At 41.7% G+C, this 17,627-nt stretch overlaps 1 protein-coding gene across 1 annotated transcript; it reads right to left on the bottom strand.

Moving 5' to 3' along the window:
* Positions 1 to 827: 827 nt before the first annotated feature.
* Positions 828 to 16,655, bottom strand: UBE2M (ubiquitin conjugating enzyme E2 M). Its single transcript, XM_075605179.1, has 6 exons — positions 16,123 to 16,655; positions 14,459 to 14,553; positions 6,773 to 6,811; positions 4,433 to 4,536; positions 2,637 to 2,700; positions 828 to 1,300 (listed from the first exon to the last, which is right to left on the bottom strand). The coding sequence occupies exons 1-6, from the start codon at positions 16,229 to 16,231 to the stop codon at positions 1,160 to 1,162; spliced, it is 552 nt and encodes a 183-aa protein (XP_075461294.1). The 5' UTR covers positions 16,232 to 16,655; the 3' UTR covers positions 828 to 1,159.
* Positions 16,656 to 17,627: the final 972 nt, after the last annotated feature.

Raw genomic sequence — 17,627 nt, 5'->3', positions numbered from 1 at the left:
AGACTTAAGCCATTCATTAATAAATACGTGCACTTATAGAAGCCTTGATCCCACACAACGGTAAGGGAGGGTGTTGAGTTAGGGTACTTGTGCAAGACAGGAGGAATGAGAGGTAAAAATACAAGGTATAGGAGATTGAGTCTCACTCACACCTTACCCCTATATCTCATCAACATGGACTTACACTCCAGCTAAGCCTGTGGAAGGCCACTTAACCACTATGGGGATGCTGCCACTCAATAGTATTGGTGTCTATATGTAATTGTTATATGAAAAGCATGGTGGATTTCCAAGAAATGGAGAACAGACTATGCATGTATGCTCAAAAAGGTTTCCTCAAGTATTAGAAGCAAATGTACACATCTTTCAAGTCACACATGGCTGAGAAACTGCTACATTATCCAGACACTGAAAAATGTAGACACAGACAAGAGGTATTACATAATAAAATGGTCTTTAAAGGAACTTCTGTTGAGCAAAACTGAAATGTATTTCCTCTTTGTAATAAAAAAAATGTATGGCATTACACACACGGGGGAAGAAGGGTGGCTGTTGGAAAATAATTTCCCGATCAAAGGTTTAAGGCGTAAGGCCACAAAAACAAAGTAAAGAAAGGAGTCCCCACCATACCAGCTCAAGTTAGCTTAATGTAGACAGGAGGCCTAGGAAATTGAGACTAAATCACAATTCTGCAGTTGCAAAAGAGCCAGCCAAATTAAAAAAAAAAAAAAAAAAGAAGTATTCACTTTCTTCTCCGTAGCCGACTACTTTAATGAACTACAGGATGTAGGGAATCTCAGGCAACAACAAGGAAAAAAAAGGAAGGGTGAAGGGACAAAGGAAAAAATATTTATTAACCTAAAGTTGAGCAGATGCTCCATAAGAGAAGACAAGCAAGGCGAGGTCCAAACGGTGGCATAACGAAGGTACTGTAAAATCTGCACACAGTGTTTCCCCTTCTATAAAAGGATTAGCAGCAGGACCGGGAGACACAGGACCTTGCGTATTTCCTTCCACATCAGAAGCTCGGGCTGTTTCTTGGGAAGTAAAAAGGGGTCAGTTGGATGAAGGCGAGATAAATGAGAAAGGGAAATGAATGGTTGAGGGCAGAACGGTAGGTCGGATGGATGGCGGGTTTTGCACTCAAAGCTGCTCAGTTCTATTTCAGGCAGCGTTCAAAGTAGGTGGATCCGATGTAACCACCCCGCATAGAGCGCTGCACATTCTGTTCAAACAGGCGTCTGTTGTTCTGAAGGACCTCAGCAGCTTCTTTATTCAAAGGGTCTTCAGGGTTTGGCTCCTAGCACACAAACAAACAGTTAAAAGGTGCAATCCCTCCCTCCCCCCTTATACGACTTGTTTTAAAAGTGAGCTTCATGTCCCTTAAAAAAAGGAGAATTACCAACTATTTTTCTGCACTAGCATTTTTTAATTTAAAAAAAGGCCCAAAGCCCACAGTAGAAACTTTACAAGGAAACTCTTGTTTATTCTCACTTTCTCCACACCAGGCAATGCAAAGCACTTTTCCAAGCAGACTAAAAAGGAGATTTTTATTTTAATTGTATCTCAATCTCAGTTAATGTTGTATGAAGTCTACTAATGTCACTAAAATGGGCTTAGCAGCCTTACTTATTCAGGTCCGCCCCCCCCCCCCCCCTTTTTTTTGTAATAAAAAATACTAGAAGTGTAAACAGGCTACATATTGTACAATAGTAAAGAAATCTTACTACAAAAAAAAAATATGTTCAGTGGGAACTACCCCTTCATTATGCACAACACAGGTATGCATCCGAGGGACACTGCGCACAAAGCACTTACTGCAGGTACAACACAAGCATTGGATTTAAATAAATAAATGGGATCACTGCAAAGTTATCAAGTCATTTTTAAAGTAATTTCTCCTGTTCCAAAAGAACAAACGCTAACATGATTTGCACAGAAGGAATTAAACAAAATATGTAGGTGTGCAGCTTTGAGTTCACAGTACCCAAAATTGTGTAAAAGTTTGGAATTTTTTGATGAAACATATACAAGAAAAAGTTCAGTCCAGATGTGGGGCTAAACTGTCAATGTTCTTAAGCCATAGAAAAGGCATTTGTGTGTGCAATTCTAATACACGAACCAAAGAACAGATAGCTGTACGTTCATATCACTCCACATTAGGTCACTGTCGCTGGAATCTCACGTTCCAAAAGGTTTCATGAACTATCTGAATTATTATTATTATTCAAGAGATCTGGTTTGGCGAGTTATACATATGAATGTTAACATTTCTAGGATTGTTAATAGCCACCTTTTGAGCGTTCAAACCACTTTATAACACAGTAGCTCACTGCATTTTTCTCCTTTACAGGTATTCTTATTTAGCCCATTATAAAAGCATAGTTTATTCTATATGTATTGTGTGGCATTTATTGGAGCTTTGCGCTAAATCAGACTTATAAATAAATGTTTAAAAAAAACGGTTAAAATGTCTTGAAATTGATATAGGGTGTTGCAATGTACTCTAACTTTACTGCAGCTATTCTATACATTACAAAGTTGGACTGTACTGCCAAAATGTAAACACACACAGTAGGCAGGTCCCACTAACATTTAAATACTAGGAGCATCAGCCTATAATTTTCCATACTTACCAAAAAAAGATACTGCAGGCCATAAATTATTGAGTTTATTGTGAGTACAGGCTTCCAGTCCTCTCTGTGTAGACACATTAAAATGAATGAACAGCAGTGCTTGCATAACTAATCCAACAACATTTTCACATACCTTATGCCATGTATATTCCAGCTGTGTAACAGACTTCCACATTAATTTTTTTTTATAAAAAAAAAATGCAACGACAGAAAGTTCTAACAAAGTTACCATAGCAAACCAAAGGTGTTAGTCTGGGAAAAAAGAAGCATGCATGGATCTGAAGATCGTTCGATCGTCAAGAATGTTTTTTTAATAAAGACCTAAGAGCACAGAGACACCCTCACGTTAAATAAAATGTTCCTAAATCTTACTAGCCATTGTGAGTGCATATTTATATTCTTTACTCTAACTTGATTAAAAAATATATATATATATGCTACACTTTCTATATAACCCTGTGCACTTATTTCTACGTTTTGCACATGACAAAATTGTGACAGATGCAGCACTTCATGTAGCCAAACATAAGATCACTGAGGTGGTTATTTATCCTACTACAGTATTACCGGTATACTACACTACATTTTGTTTTAGGTGATTTAGAGTACTTTTCACTTGACTAGTTATGCTATGTAATATTACATTAAGGTTTTATTTATCATACTCTGTATATTCAATAAAAGCACATTGTAATGGTTTTAACAACAAAAATGTAAAAAATAAATGGATCTGCTGTTGTGTGTTCGAGGAGATGTATGGTACTTTTCAGTTTTGATTGTAGTTATGTTGTGTATGTAATATTACATGATATTAAAGGACAAGATAGAAGATTAATAGATCTTTCTACACCTATGTCAAATCTACTAACAGCTATGGATCATTAGAGCTTAAAGCTGCCTTTCATTCAACATGTGTTTTATTTTTTTAATAAATCAGTTATATAGTAATCGATAACTTACTGCACTTTTTTAATGTTATGACATTTGTAATAATTGACGGTATTAAGAATTCCTAGGCGGCTATAGCAACTCTTCATGAAGCTACATCACTTCCTCTTGAAATAGGCAGCCTAATTGCATGCCCTGGGAAGCAGGATCTTTTCAGATCAATTGTCAGCTTAAATAACAGCATTGCCATAAAGGCAAGGAACTGCTACATTAAAATTAAAAAAATTAAAAAAACAGAGGAGAGGAAAAGCCCCTTATATCCATCCACCTAGTAATCCAGTGCAAACTTAAGAGAAAAAGCAGCTTACAAAAAGCAAAATGTTGAGGTTTTATTTTATAAGTCATTACAGTGGAAATTCAACAAGGTTTTGTACAATTTCACACTTCATGGACATTCTTCAGTGCTATAAATTCACCAAGTAATTTTGTTGTATAGTTCTTTCACACAGGTCCCAGACAGCTTGGAATTCCCCCCACATTTTGCTTTACACAGTCCTCAATACATTTAAAAGTTTTGCACTGTTAATTATATTCTCTAGTTCCTATACTACAATGGTCTACAACAGGGGTGTGCAAACTTTTGTCTTTGCGCCCCCCTGCTCTCCGGCGGTGCAATTTGACTCCGCGTTGTCATAGCGACGCATCGCAAGAAGCTGCCGGAGAGTAGGTAAAAGGCATATATACAGAGGCCTCGCTCGCTCCCCCAGCATTTAATGTAGATGTTGTGGGGAACAGCGTGGGGCCTCTGCAAGCGCCAGGCCCCCCAGTTTGTGCACCCCTGGTCTACAACATGAAGGCACTCTAGCAATGAACAGGTAAGATATGCATGTACTGGTCAATTTACAAACCTTAGAATATTTAGGCACACATTTCCCTCGAGGTCTATATTTGGATGGTATACCATGGTCTCACATTTCACCTTTGGAGGGTCATGGGGGTAGCCCTGTCCCACCTGTAAGCAACAAAAATGTGTATATTGCACTCAGTATAAATTGAATCACAACTACTTGCCAGAGAGCACTTTTTGGCAAGTAACCCAAGACCTAAAATTAGACCCAGGGGGAGGGGAAAAAGAAATAAATGTCAAATCCGAATCCCGCTCTCATACCCATTGTGTCTCCTGCTTCAGTGAGGTCAGATAAGAGGAAGAGAAGGAGTATTGCAATGTTGAGCATCTCATTCGCCAAGGACCCATAAAGGGTTCCCAACAGATGAGGCATTTTGATGAAAAGGTGAATTAAAGGATCCGATTGCATGTTTTATGAAGGTTAGGAAGATTTCAGTCTGAAAGATGCTGCATATGGATTACAATTTTCAATTTGCTCAGCAAATAAGGGTACACTGGAAGATTCTGGCCTCTCCCCAGTTACACAATACAGTACTTCCTGTCCCCAAGCAACAACATTCTCCAATTCAAGATTCTGGTCAATGGAGATAGGGAGGGTGTGAAGGACATTTGTCTTCAGTGTGTGGGGAGAGGGGGGGGGAGGAGGGGGAAGAAAAAAAAAACAGTTTAAAGATATATTGGAAATATACACTGTAGGTTAAAATCAGAAATCTAGGCGTACTATTTTAATATTACAGGATTGAAGCAGAGTCTCTTGAACTGCTGAACTGTTAATTCCAGCTCTGGGACCACCCCCGCCCCCCTGCTTTCAGAGATGGCTCTGTAGGAGGTACCAGTATCTTTGCAGCGTTTAAATGTCTCGCGGGTCATCAGTTACGGCTTCCGATGGGCCCGCATAACCAGGACCTTTAAACTTGCCAGAGTTACCAGCACCTGCTACGGTGGTATCTCTGGAAGCAGGGGGTCCTCGAAGCTAAAAACCAATGTGGTTCAGCTCCGGAGACCCGCTGCTTCAATCCAGTAATTTAAAAAAAAAATGAAACCTGGATTGCTGCTTTAAATTAACAGGTTTGTAACAAGAACTGCAAAAAAAATCTATCTATACTGTATATCTATTTAATCTCTCTCTCTAAAAGATTGATTTATATACAAAAACCTAGGCATACATTTAACGTCTAGTCCTAAATGTTATTAATTACTACATTGCTTATGTTTTGAATACGTAAAAATATGATTAGATAGTTCTCTCCACAAGCAGTTTCATATTCCCTTTTAGCACATTTTCAAGAAGTGTCACATGAGGAGATTCTTTGGCGATATCCTTAACATCTAAAGAGTTTTGCTCCATTAGAATGAATGCTAATCCAGCACAGGGAACACAACTTCACAGCATATTGAATAGGGACCCAAGTATCAGGATTTTGCACTATTCGTTTGTGCACCGCTGCTCTAAGTGGGGTGCGTCCCCCCGAGACTCGCTGCGGAGGGCGCGTGGTTTACAGAGGCCCCCCGCACGCTTCCCGAATACATTTAATGCCGGGGGAGCTGCAGGGCCTCTAAACTTCTACCTACCTTGTTTCAGATGCTCCAGGTCACGCGTTGCATGGCAACGCGGCATCAAATGCTGCCAGAACATCTGAAGCAAGGTAAGCAGGGGGGGGGGGGGCATGAGGAGAGGGGGACAGACGGCAGGGTTGCGCAGGGAAAAAAAAAAAAGATTGCGCTCCCCTGAGTTAGAGGCTGAGAACGTTAAAAGTACAAGGAACTTAGGAGTCAGTTATGGAAATTTGCTGACTATCTTGCTAGCTATGGTTGCTTTTATAAGTGTTGTCAAGTTAACTAAAAAACAGCCATAATAAGCACCATGGTTAAAAGGTCCGTCAAAACAATCCCCTACTTCAGGGGTGCACAAACATTTGCAGCTGTGAAACCCGCTGCACCCAGTGCTCGCGCCTCCCTTACCTCCAATCCCTACGTCAAACGACCCTGCAGCGTCATTTGACGTTGCGTTGCCATGGCGACACATCAGCAGCCACCTGAATCTCGGTAAGTAATAGGTGGCAGAGGCCTCACACGATCCCCCGGCATTTAATTTAAATGCCGTGGGGAAGAGCGCGGGGCTTCTGCAACCACCGCGCCCCCCTACAAAAGTCTCCCGCCCCCCAGTTTGCACACTGCTGCCCTTATTGACCCTAATGGGGCTTTAAGGCCAGAAGTAGTTATGACCGACATTATTATTATGAGAATAAAGAAAAGATTACGTATATGTGCTGTATTTAAGCATTGTATACATTTGATACCTGTAACCAAACAAGGATCCCCCAAAAATGTGATGACTTACCTTAAAACTGAAGACAAATTTTCCACCCTTGTAGAAACCCTATAATAAATTTAAGAAAAATCAGACATGAGCAACATGCAAAACTTTCTTTTCAGATTTGCTGATGATGTTGAAAGTCAGAGTGTAGCAGTCATTTATAAAAAAAGTTTTACCAGGAAGTAATACAGTGAGAGTTACCTCTCGTTTTCAAGTATGTCCTGGTAGAAGCCCTCTGCTGAAATCCCAAAGCCTAGAATTACCCGATCACATCCTAATGCACAATGGGGGCCTACAAATTCACTAAGCATCAACACTGTTTAATAAACCGTAGCAATAGTCCATTGAGAAACAATATTATATTCCACAGTTCTTAAATAGTAAAATTCATTAATAGCCAAACCATTACATGTTATATTCAAGGACTCCATTCCCACAGGCTCAGTACTACAACATTGGCGTAAAGCAGACATGGTGCCTATACAATATTTAAAAATGGAGCTAGATCCCAACCCAGGGAATTACAGACTTGTAAGCCTGACATCAATAATAGGGAAGCTACTTGAAGGTTTAATACGGGATAATATTCAGGAATACCTAATCGAAAACAAAATAATTAGTAATGGCATGGATTTATGAAGGATAGGTCGTGCCAAACTAACCTTATTAGTTTCTTTGAAGAGGAAAGATGGAATTTAGATAAGTGTAATGCATTCAATGTGGTTAGTGTTGGACCAGGTCCTCATTAAAAAAAAAAAAAAACACTGGGTAAAGGTTCTACCCGGTCGGGTACCCGGTTACCCGGTTAGGCACTTACCTGCAGGGAGGCGGCGACATCTAGGATCAGCAGCAGTCCTGTGACAGTGGCAGCATCAGAGGTCCACACTACCGGAGCAGGTAAGCAGTGTCTGTGGGAGCTGCCGGGGAACCACGTGACTGGAGCAGGAGATGGAGCGTTCCTATTGGACAGCCGTCTGTCCAATAGGAATGGTCCGTCTCCTGCTCCGGTCACGTGCTTCCCCGGCAGCTCCCACAGACACTGCTTACCTGCTCCGGTGGTGTGGATGGGATTCCTGCAGCTCCCCCGCCGGCTGAAGACACCTCTGATGCTGCCACCGTCACAGGACTGCTGCTGCTGGTCCTAGATGTCGTCGGAAAGGTAAGTAATTAGATTATTTCCAGCTGACCTGACATTACCATATGCCGAGCCCACTTCTCAGTTGCCAGGTCCGGGTAGCTGGAAATGTGCCGGGTAACGCCGGGTACTCGGTACACCACTAAATGTGGTCTATTTAGATTTTGCAAAAGGCTTTTGATACAATTCCACACAAGAGGTTAATGTACAAAATAAAGCAAATTGGACTCTAAAAAAAATTTTGCTCCTGGATTGAAAGCTGGTTTAAGGATAGACAACAGAGTTGTCATAAATGGATCTTTTTTCAGGTTGGGGTAAAGTTGTGAGTGTAGTACCTATTGGGGTCAGTTCTGGTACAGCTGCTTTTTAACTTGTTTATTAATGACCTTGAGGTTGGCATCGAGAGCAAAGTCTCCATCTTTGCTGAGGACACTAAATTGTGTAAGATAATAGAATCAGAGCAGGATGTAATTTCTCTCCAGAAGGACTTGGAGAGACTGGAAACTTGGGCAGGTAAATGGCAGATGAGGTTTAAATACAGATAAATGTAAGGTTATGCATTTGGGAAGACAGGGGTGCCCGATGCTACATAAAATTGACAAAACATATATGGTAATAAGTATAAAGTTGAAATACTTCAATAATAAAGTAGTAATACTACTATTATTGAAGTATTTAAACTTTATACTTATTACCATATATGTTTTGTCAATTTGATGTAGCATTGGGCACCCCTGTCTTTTGTTGTATGCATTTGCCACGCTCAGTAGCACTCATTTTGGCATAAATATTTATTCATGATGTGGTGGGTGTAGGAGATTGAGCTAACTGGGAATGTGTGTGTGTTATGCATTTGGGAAACAAGAATAAACAGGCGACTTACAAATTAAATAGCAATAAATTAGGCAAATCCTTGGAGAAGGATTTAGGAGTGCTTATAGACAGCAGTCTTAGCAATAGTGCAGTAGCTGCAAAGGCAAACACGATCTTATCTTGCATTAAACTGGCAATGGATGGAAGGGAAGTAAACATAATTATGCCCCTTTACAAAGCATTAGTAAGACCACACCTTGAATATGGAGTACAATTTTGGGCACCACTCCTTAGAAAACACATTATGGAACTAGAGAGTGCAGAGAAGACCCACCAAATTAATAACAGGGACATATAATCTGATTTATGAGAGGCTAGCGAAATTAGATGCGTTTACATTAGAAAAGGGGATATATTAACTATATACAAATATATCCGGGGAAAGGTAGAGTACCTGATCCGGAGATAAATGGCAGTCCTCTGGGATGCCACTTGTTCTGCCAGACCTGGTGGAGCCTGCCCAGCGGGTGGCATTGAGATAGCCAGGGAAGAGGTGGCAAGCATGCGCATGTCTCTTGGCTATTTCGGATTTCCCGCTGACCTGGCTTTTCTAGCCAGCTTGGCTCTAATTGGTTGCTTGGGAAAGTTCCCACGCGTTGATTGGCTGTTCAGTTTTGTGAATGAAACTGAAAATACTATAAGAATCGATGAGCCAATCAGATTCGGAGTTCCCTGTAGTAAGAGCGCGGGCGGGCTTTTCAAAGTTGCTTCTGTGTGAATAGCAGAGCAACCGGCTTCGATTTGGAGCCTGAAAAGTCTGCCTGTCAGAGTCAAAGTCCAGCTTTTTGGGACCAAGTTCTCAGAAACTAACATAGCAGTTGCGGCTGGGATTTTATGCAGATTTGAGTTCCAGGAGATTTGGACTAACTCGCAGTCAGGAGGGACCAAGTTCTCAGAAGAGAACGTACCGGGGGTGTATGGAATTTTATGCCGATTTGGGTTCCTGGTTATACCGGGCTAAATTCCGGTCAGGGTAAAACTCTTCCATAGGAGGTCCAGCACCTAGGAAAGTCTAGTTTTCGACCCCAGTCCCAAAGTAAGTGTGCCTTTGTGTCTGTATTTTGTATTCCATTGTAAGTAAGCAAATTAATGCCGAATAAATTACAATTTATTCCATTACCTTGTTTTGCTTAATGAATGATCCTTGTAAAAAAGGTGTAAATAACCTGGTCTCCCGTGACAGTCAAAGATGTAATCCGAAAAGGGAACCGGCGCACAGCCGAAAACATGTGCAACGTTGGACAAGTGAACATTTAGAAAAAAAAAATGTATTGATTAAAAAAAAAAATATGCAGATCGAGTCCCGACAGATCCTCTAACGCGTTTCACGTACTGGGCCTTTGTCAAAGTTCCGTGACAGTCAGCCTGTCCTAATATTTGAGTGTATTTCATAGCTTTTTTGTGTTAATGTGAAGAGACAGATGTAATATCCTTCCAATATGAACTGTTTGGATTTGGACAAAAAAAAAAAAAAAAAAATGAAGAACACTACTAGTAATGATTACATAAAAATGTTTAGACCCAGAATCTGGTAATTTCCTTCTATGTTCTTTGCTGAGTGTAGACCAATGCATTGACAGACTAATATCCCATGTTTCTTATGGAAATTTCCACCACCGCTTCATAAGCAGCAATACTCAACATAAACACACAGTATGCAGCATTTATTTTCACTGGTTATTAGACAATCATGTTTTGCATTAAAGTTGGAAAACACTTGCCCAAGATTATACAATTACAAAGAGGAAGTTAGGGTATTACAGTTTCCGCTTGACTACACCCTAATGTTTTTGACCTTCTGTACTACAACAATTACACATTTGTGTTTTGTTTCAAAACCAAAGCAATATCTAAAAGGCTTAAGACAGAAATACTACTTTAAAAGTATGTGCCCTCTGTATGTGCCAATGAACAGAGTGGAGCACAATAAAGCACAGAAGCTTCTCCAATGTCACCATGGGGCTTTCCTATATTGCATAGAGGCTGTCCTATGGCATCAGTTGCATCCCAGGGAGGTCCGATGGATGGTAGGCCAAAGGGGCCTGCAAAGAGGTCAGATTTTACTTCCGAGAAATTAGATTTAACTTTGAAATAGTGGCAGGCAGAAAAAAAACAAAACAGTGAGCAGTGCAACAGGCTAAAATGAGGACAGTGAAACCATTATGGGAGAACAAAAACGTAAAGATGGCTGAGCAGAATCCCAGTGTAGACAGCTGAAAAACAAAAACGTCTCAAACGTGTAAGTTTAGACAGTGAGAATGGATGAAGTGAATGTAAAAGGAGAGAGGGGACCGTTTATACACATTGGATACTTCTCTAGTTTCAAATACTTCTCACCAAACGTTAACATGTTAAGTTCCAGGGATCTTTGTAACTAACCCCTCAGACCTGAGGCTTAAAAAGCAGCAATCCCCCCCCCCCCCCCAGAAGCCTATAGGAGTTTAACTCAATGTCAGTGTAACCCCTTAGTGGGATTGCCCATGGCAGGGGTTAATAGGGAGTTAACAGGTTAATGTATAGGAAAGGCCCCAGCTTATTAAATCAATTCCTTGTAGCTTATTTCAGGTAACATTTCAGTTGACCAGTGATGTTGCCAGAGCAGTCCCCGTCAGGTGACCAGTCTCATGGAACTAGCACCTGCTAACGGTAGATCCTATTGGCCAAGGATGTCTGTATCTTTCCCACTCAGGGATATAAAATGGAACTGAAGAAGCTACCAAACCCCAGGCTCCTATTGGACACCAGTGGAGAGAAGTCTCACTGTGTTAAGTGTATGGTGTTACCATTATGTCCTTTGAGTGTAACTTTAAATGAAGAATGTCCTTTTCACCTTTTTGTTGTTTTGCAGTTAGGGAAAAGTATCCCCAGCTAGAGAGGGCCCATAATATCTTATTAAGATGCCATAGGTGCTATTTCTCTAAGAGGACGTGTGTGACAGCTCAAAGCAAGGGATCCCTAAACCAGGGTTCCAAGGAACTGTCACAACTAAGGTTGCTCCAACGCCAACTCTTAGTACAGTACATGTACACCAAGTCACCAAGTAAATACTGCTAGGACATTGTAAGGATGATGGATAGATGGGAACCTGGATTGAATTACACCCCTATGCCGAGTCTAGTGAGTAACTGCAGATTACTGAAGTTATAGAAGCGCAGTTCCCATTAACAGTGGACAAGGGAAGGCGATTATAAGCCGTGTGTACCTCCCTGGGAAGCTACCTGGCACCCAGGGAAGAAGTGTGTATGAGCTATTGTCGTGTCTCAATAAAGAAACCTGTATTGTCATAAAAGTCCCTGGCATCCTTCTTACCAGCTTGCAAAACCAGGCAGCCCGAACACCAGCACCCTGGGACAAGAGGTATGACAGTCTACACCAATCTATGTCACTACCTCACACACCTTTGACCCTCCTTTAAGTAAGAGCAGGGTAAGGAGGGGTTATATCAGTATTCGCCAGAATATGTCCTGCTCTTCAGAAAACGTTTTTCTAGTATTAAAGTAAAGATAAAGTTTCTTAAACCTTAGCTTCCGAGGTGAGAAAAATGGAGCTCTCTCCAGAGCAGACTAAAGGTTACCACTTTAGTCTGCTCTGGAGAGAGCTCCATTTTTTTTCTATTAAACATATAATATTTCAAGCACTTAAGCTGCGGGCTTTAAAAATAAAACTGTGCTTGAAAGGGCAAGAGGAGATCTCTTAAAAGTAAGAAAGTGAAAAAAAACCAAAAAAAAAAAACCACTTGCTTCAATGTACAGCAATATTACTTGCTTACATCTGCATGAAGTATAAAACAATCAATTGACCAGAACTTGTGCCAGCTCAGACCTGGTAGAAGTTCTGGTGCAGAAATAGGGAAAGTGCCCCAAATGTGGAATGTCATAAATCCCAGTAAACTACATTTCTCAAAAAAACTGCTCTTCTAAGCATTGCCAGTCACTGATGAGGGCAAAGCAAAATAGATACAAATAATCTGGACTATTAAAGACAGGTTTAAAAAAAAAAAAAAAACACATCAGTACCACTTGACGACAAAACTCTTGCGGTGCAGAGTTAAAGTGCCCTAGTGACTGGTTGTATAATGGAGCAGAATGCAGCAAAGCACTTTAATATTCTCGTTAGAATGATTGAAGCAGGTCCTGCATAAGTACCACTGATATACATAAGGCTGAGCTTATAGTGCTGGCGACAGCGACGCCGCGTCAAAACAAATGCATTGCCGCGATCAGGTGCGCTTATAGTAAGCGCGACGGCTTGGTCGCTATCGCTGGAAGTCATCTCAATTTGATTTTTCCAGCAACCGTAGCATGATGTCGCCGGCACTATAAGCGTAGCCTAAGGTTCTACATAGTAACACTGTTATTAATTGCTCAATACTATAGTGGTAATGATGAGAAAAACTCGAGTTTTCTTAAAGATAAACTGCAATAATCAACTAATTGTGGGGAAATAGATCCAGGTATAAAATAAATAAATATATATATAAATTTGTTGAGGATACCAATGATATAGAATCTATAAATAGTTGGCAGAATGGCAAGTACTGTACTGTTACCAATGGTGGTATTGCCCAGGTCTAATAAACAATGTTACACCAGCCCATAAGAAGTTATTACTGATGCAAAAACAACCTGTCCGCACAGTTGTGTCGTCTTAAAGCGGCAATCCCCCTCACAGAAGCCTATGAGTCTAAAGCCCGTAATATAGTGGGCGCTCGCGGCACTTATAGTTGGTTGTGGCTAGCAAGCTATCTTATACTAGGGCCGTGCGCGCACACGGCAGTGAGCGTGGAGCCGGCCGACAGGGGGGAAGATTGTGAAAAGTAAGTTTTCGCGCCGCTACCGCGCGGGGGGGGGGGAGGTATCTATGGTGTGTGCAATGTTAATAAATAATTTATTCTTACACGTCTTTTTTTTTTTTTAAATATATAATAAATTAACACACGTCGCTCCCGGCAGCACGGACCGTACACACAAAAAGTGTGCGTCACGTGCACGCGCGTTCGCACAGGCGCTTGCCTGCACCTACTATAGAACAAGCCTAACTCATGTTAGTATCTTTCCCCCTGAGCATGTCCTGCTCTTTAGATTTTGGATTCCATGGTAGCCTTTAGAATGCAATAGGCTCTGCAGAGAGCTTCATTTTAAACCCCCAGACACTTAATATTTCAAATGCTGAACAGTGTACAAGATGTTAAATTAAAAAACAGCTTTGGAACGGAAATCTTTTAAAGTAAAACATTAATAAAATGACAATCAGCGCAGACTGCTGCTTTAAGAGCTTACATATTCGTATAGATTGTAACATATGGAGAATGACCATTTTGGCCCTATAATAACTGCAAAATATTAATTCCCCTTAGGCCAACAGATATACTAGACCTCTGCATTTCATATCTACAAAATCTTTGAAGATTAGAATGAAATACAGCGTCTACTAAATGCACGTATGAAGCTCCCATTCTTAGCCTATGTATTAAATGTCAGATCACAGGTGTATTTGTCGAGTTTATTTTACCCAAGCCACCTACAACTATTATCAAGTTGCACTTTTAACTACTAAAGACCATGTACCCAAACTTTGTCAGCTTCAATGGCTTTCTCCCATGGGTAAAAAAAGGTATCAGCCATCTACAATGAATTGGTAATGAGAGCTCAGTTTTTAAAACACTGGGAAATAAAAGGACAATTTTATTACCAGACACTTACCTCATCAGGGCAGATGACTAGTTTGAAATTAAGGAGATCATCGTGGTCTGAAAACTCTATTTCACATGTCTTCGGCAAATTCAGTTCATTAATATCTGAAACGGAAACAAGGGGAAAAAAATATACAAATTGTAGTACGGGACGAAATTTTTTAGGTTATTACAATGCCTCTGCAAAATATGAGTCCTACTATTAGATTGTAAATTCTTTAGTGATTCCTTCCTTCAGATGTTTACTTTTCATATGAAACACTTATTTTGCACTGTAGTTGCCCTATAGCTTTGACCGCACTGTCATTGCCATTTAAACAAAAAACCCATACAAAGTGTGTACAGAGAACGCATTTTCTCCCTTCCTTGTCCAAAGCAATACTTTAACACAGTATAATTGGTGACAGGAAGTTGGGAGTTTCCAAAGCTTCCAGTGACTGGTTTGACAACATCCAATCTTAGATCAGTCACATCTTACCTGTCTTCTTGTTCCATTACACATAATGTACTCCCTTATTTTATTATGAAGAAAAACTGTAGTAGTTCTATATCTAATGCTTATGCATTCAAAACAAAGTTACTTTAATGTAATGTTCCCAAGTTTTTAATTAGGCCCCCAAGCACAACTCATTAGAGTCTACATGTGTTGCCGAGAACAGAGAGATATTGGGCACAGCTGGAGGAAGCAAAAATATCAATGTGTTGTGGCAACATCCTGCTGCAAAAAAAAAAAAATACAGTTAGAAACAGATCACATGCTGATGCAGTGATCGGCCATATTCAATTTGTGATATTTATGGCACTGTATCAGAGAAGTCAGGTAAATTGAAATGTGTTTCACAATACACATGTATATTATTCTTTTTCACGCTGCTGGAGTAAAGAATAGGATAGGAGACTTCATCCTTCCTACTGCTTCCAGTGCCATCAATGACATCACAGAAGCAAAATGGCTGACCAATGAGAAGGAAATCAAAAAGCTTCTAAACAGTTTAGGTTAGAATCAGTTTGCTACTATAGTGCCCGTATATATTGTGTATTTTTTTTTAGGCACCTATACAAATTTTGCCTTTTAGAAACCCAGCACAGTCGTTAGGGACATTTGTGATGAGGGAAAATAGGAAAGGCACAGCTCCTGGAAATAATACACTCTAAAGTCTGCAAGAAGCACTTTGTGGGGTGAGCAAAGGGTTTGTGCTGGGAGCAGAGGAATGCGAGGGGGCCCCACAGCAAGGTTACACTTCTAGAGGGTGATCTGAGGGGACCAATTGTGATTTACACATTTAAATAACTCGGAGTTATGTCCATCAAAGCGGAAGGAGGGGCCGATTGTGGGGGCACCGCTTGCCGTGAGAGTAATAAGAGATCTGTAGACGTAGATAATGGGTAACAAAAGATGTGAAGGCAATTTTCAGGTGGGAGATACAGTATTAAGGCTATTTTATAACCCATATCGAGGAAGGTCCCAATGGTGAGACATACCCCCTCCTCCCCAAGGAAGTGTTATTCCCCAACCTCCCCACAGGAGACTACGAGCCCCCCAATCCCTCCGCCAGGGAAGTGTGACTCCCCCACCTCCCCACAGGACCCCCCCAACCCCACCATCGCCAGGGAAGTGTGGCCCACATCTCCGCCGGGCGTGCTGCCGAGCTCACGAGCACACAGTGCGCTTACCTTTCTGAATACGGAGCTGTGCGGCTGACGCCTTTTTGCTGCTCCCCTTGGTGCCGCCGGCCGATTCCTCCTCTTTCTTCTGCTGCTTCAGCGAGAAGAGTTTGATCATCTTGCTGGATGTCCCCGGCGGAACCGCGCCTCCCCCGCACCTTGTCTCCCTGTGTCCCGCAGCAGGGGAAGCTCCCGGCCCTCCCTCCCTCCGTCCCCTTACTCTCTCTCGCACTCACAGGCCAGGGGCGGGGGGGAGGGAGCAGGCCGCAGCCGGGGGGACTCGACTCCTCTTCACTGACCGCTGGGCCTGCGGTCCTGGTCTCGGCTGTGCGCGGTGGGATCCGTGGATCGGTAATTAGCTCTGAAACTGCTGCCTCTTCCCTGAGTCCGGCAGGGATCGGAAACACTGGGCGCCCCACTCCTCGGGTGAAGTCGCTGCGCAGCTTCGGGAACACTCGGGGAGAGTCGGCTCACACATACGTCACCTGTCAGGACGCAGCGCCAAGCTCGGGGATCTTCGGAGCACTACGCTCACACACACAAAAAAAAAATCCCGGAAGTGGAAGCGGCCTCTTTTCTTATCTCTGATTGGCCAGTGCCGAGGAATCGGAAGCCTCTGCAGCGTTCGAACGCTTTCGTCTCCTGACGTCACCACCTCGGAGTTATGGTGGCTGCTGTAGTTCAATTTTCGAAATTAAGGGTTTTTATTTTGCTTGGAGGGAATGTCTGACTCCAAGCTTCTCATCGCTGGCCCTTTTAGCTGCTATTGGGATCTAGGTCTTTGGGGGTGACTTCCAGGCAGTTTATAATACTATATACTGTATGAAGAAAAGTAAACCCAGTTGTGGTCACTCTTTCCCGAGTGGGTGTATAATGATATTATTCAAAATAACTTTTTTAGATGAACCATTAAAATATATACATGATGAGACAACGACGCTGGACTATATCCTTCAACTTCTGTGGTGAATGTTAGGATATTAAATCAATAAGGTTGTTATTGTTTAAGTAATAATCCCCGAAGAACAGGGCATTACTCGCCAATAATGCCCTGGCTGGAAGAGTTGAAGGCCCGAAGCGAAGCCGAGGCACTTTAACCTAGCCAGGGCATTATTGGCCAGTAATGCCCTGTTCTGAGGGGATTATTACTATTATAGGCTAAATGTAGGCTTATTTTTAATTATTCATAAAAAAGATACACTTTTGTAGTCATTGAGTTTTATCAGCATGATTGTCTACATTCTTATGCTTTTACTGCAAGTTTATTTTAAAAGGAAATTGTACATACACACAGCGCCCTCTACACACACACTCACACACACACTGCAGCCCCCCTTTATACACACAAACACACTCTGCAACCCCCCCTCTATATACGCAAACACACTGCAGTCTCCCTACACAATGTGCAGCCCCCCTCTACACCCACAAAACACACTGCAGCCCTCCTCCACTCTCTACACACATACACAACACAAACACTCCCACCCCCTCTACACCCACAAACACAGAAA

The sequence above is a fragment of the Ascaphus truei genome, chromosome 6, assembly GCF_040206685.1.
Source record: "Ascaphus truei isolate aAscTru1 chromosome 6, aAscTru1.hap1, whole genome shotgun sequence".
Lineage (NCBI taxonomy): Eukaryota > Metazoa > Chordata > Amphibia > Anura > Ascaphidae > Ascaphus > Ascaphus truei.
Note: the sequence above shows the minus strand (reverse complement) of the source record. Positions and strands in the feature narration are given on the sequence as shown.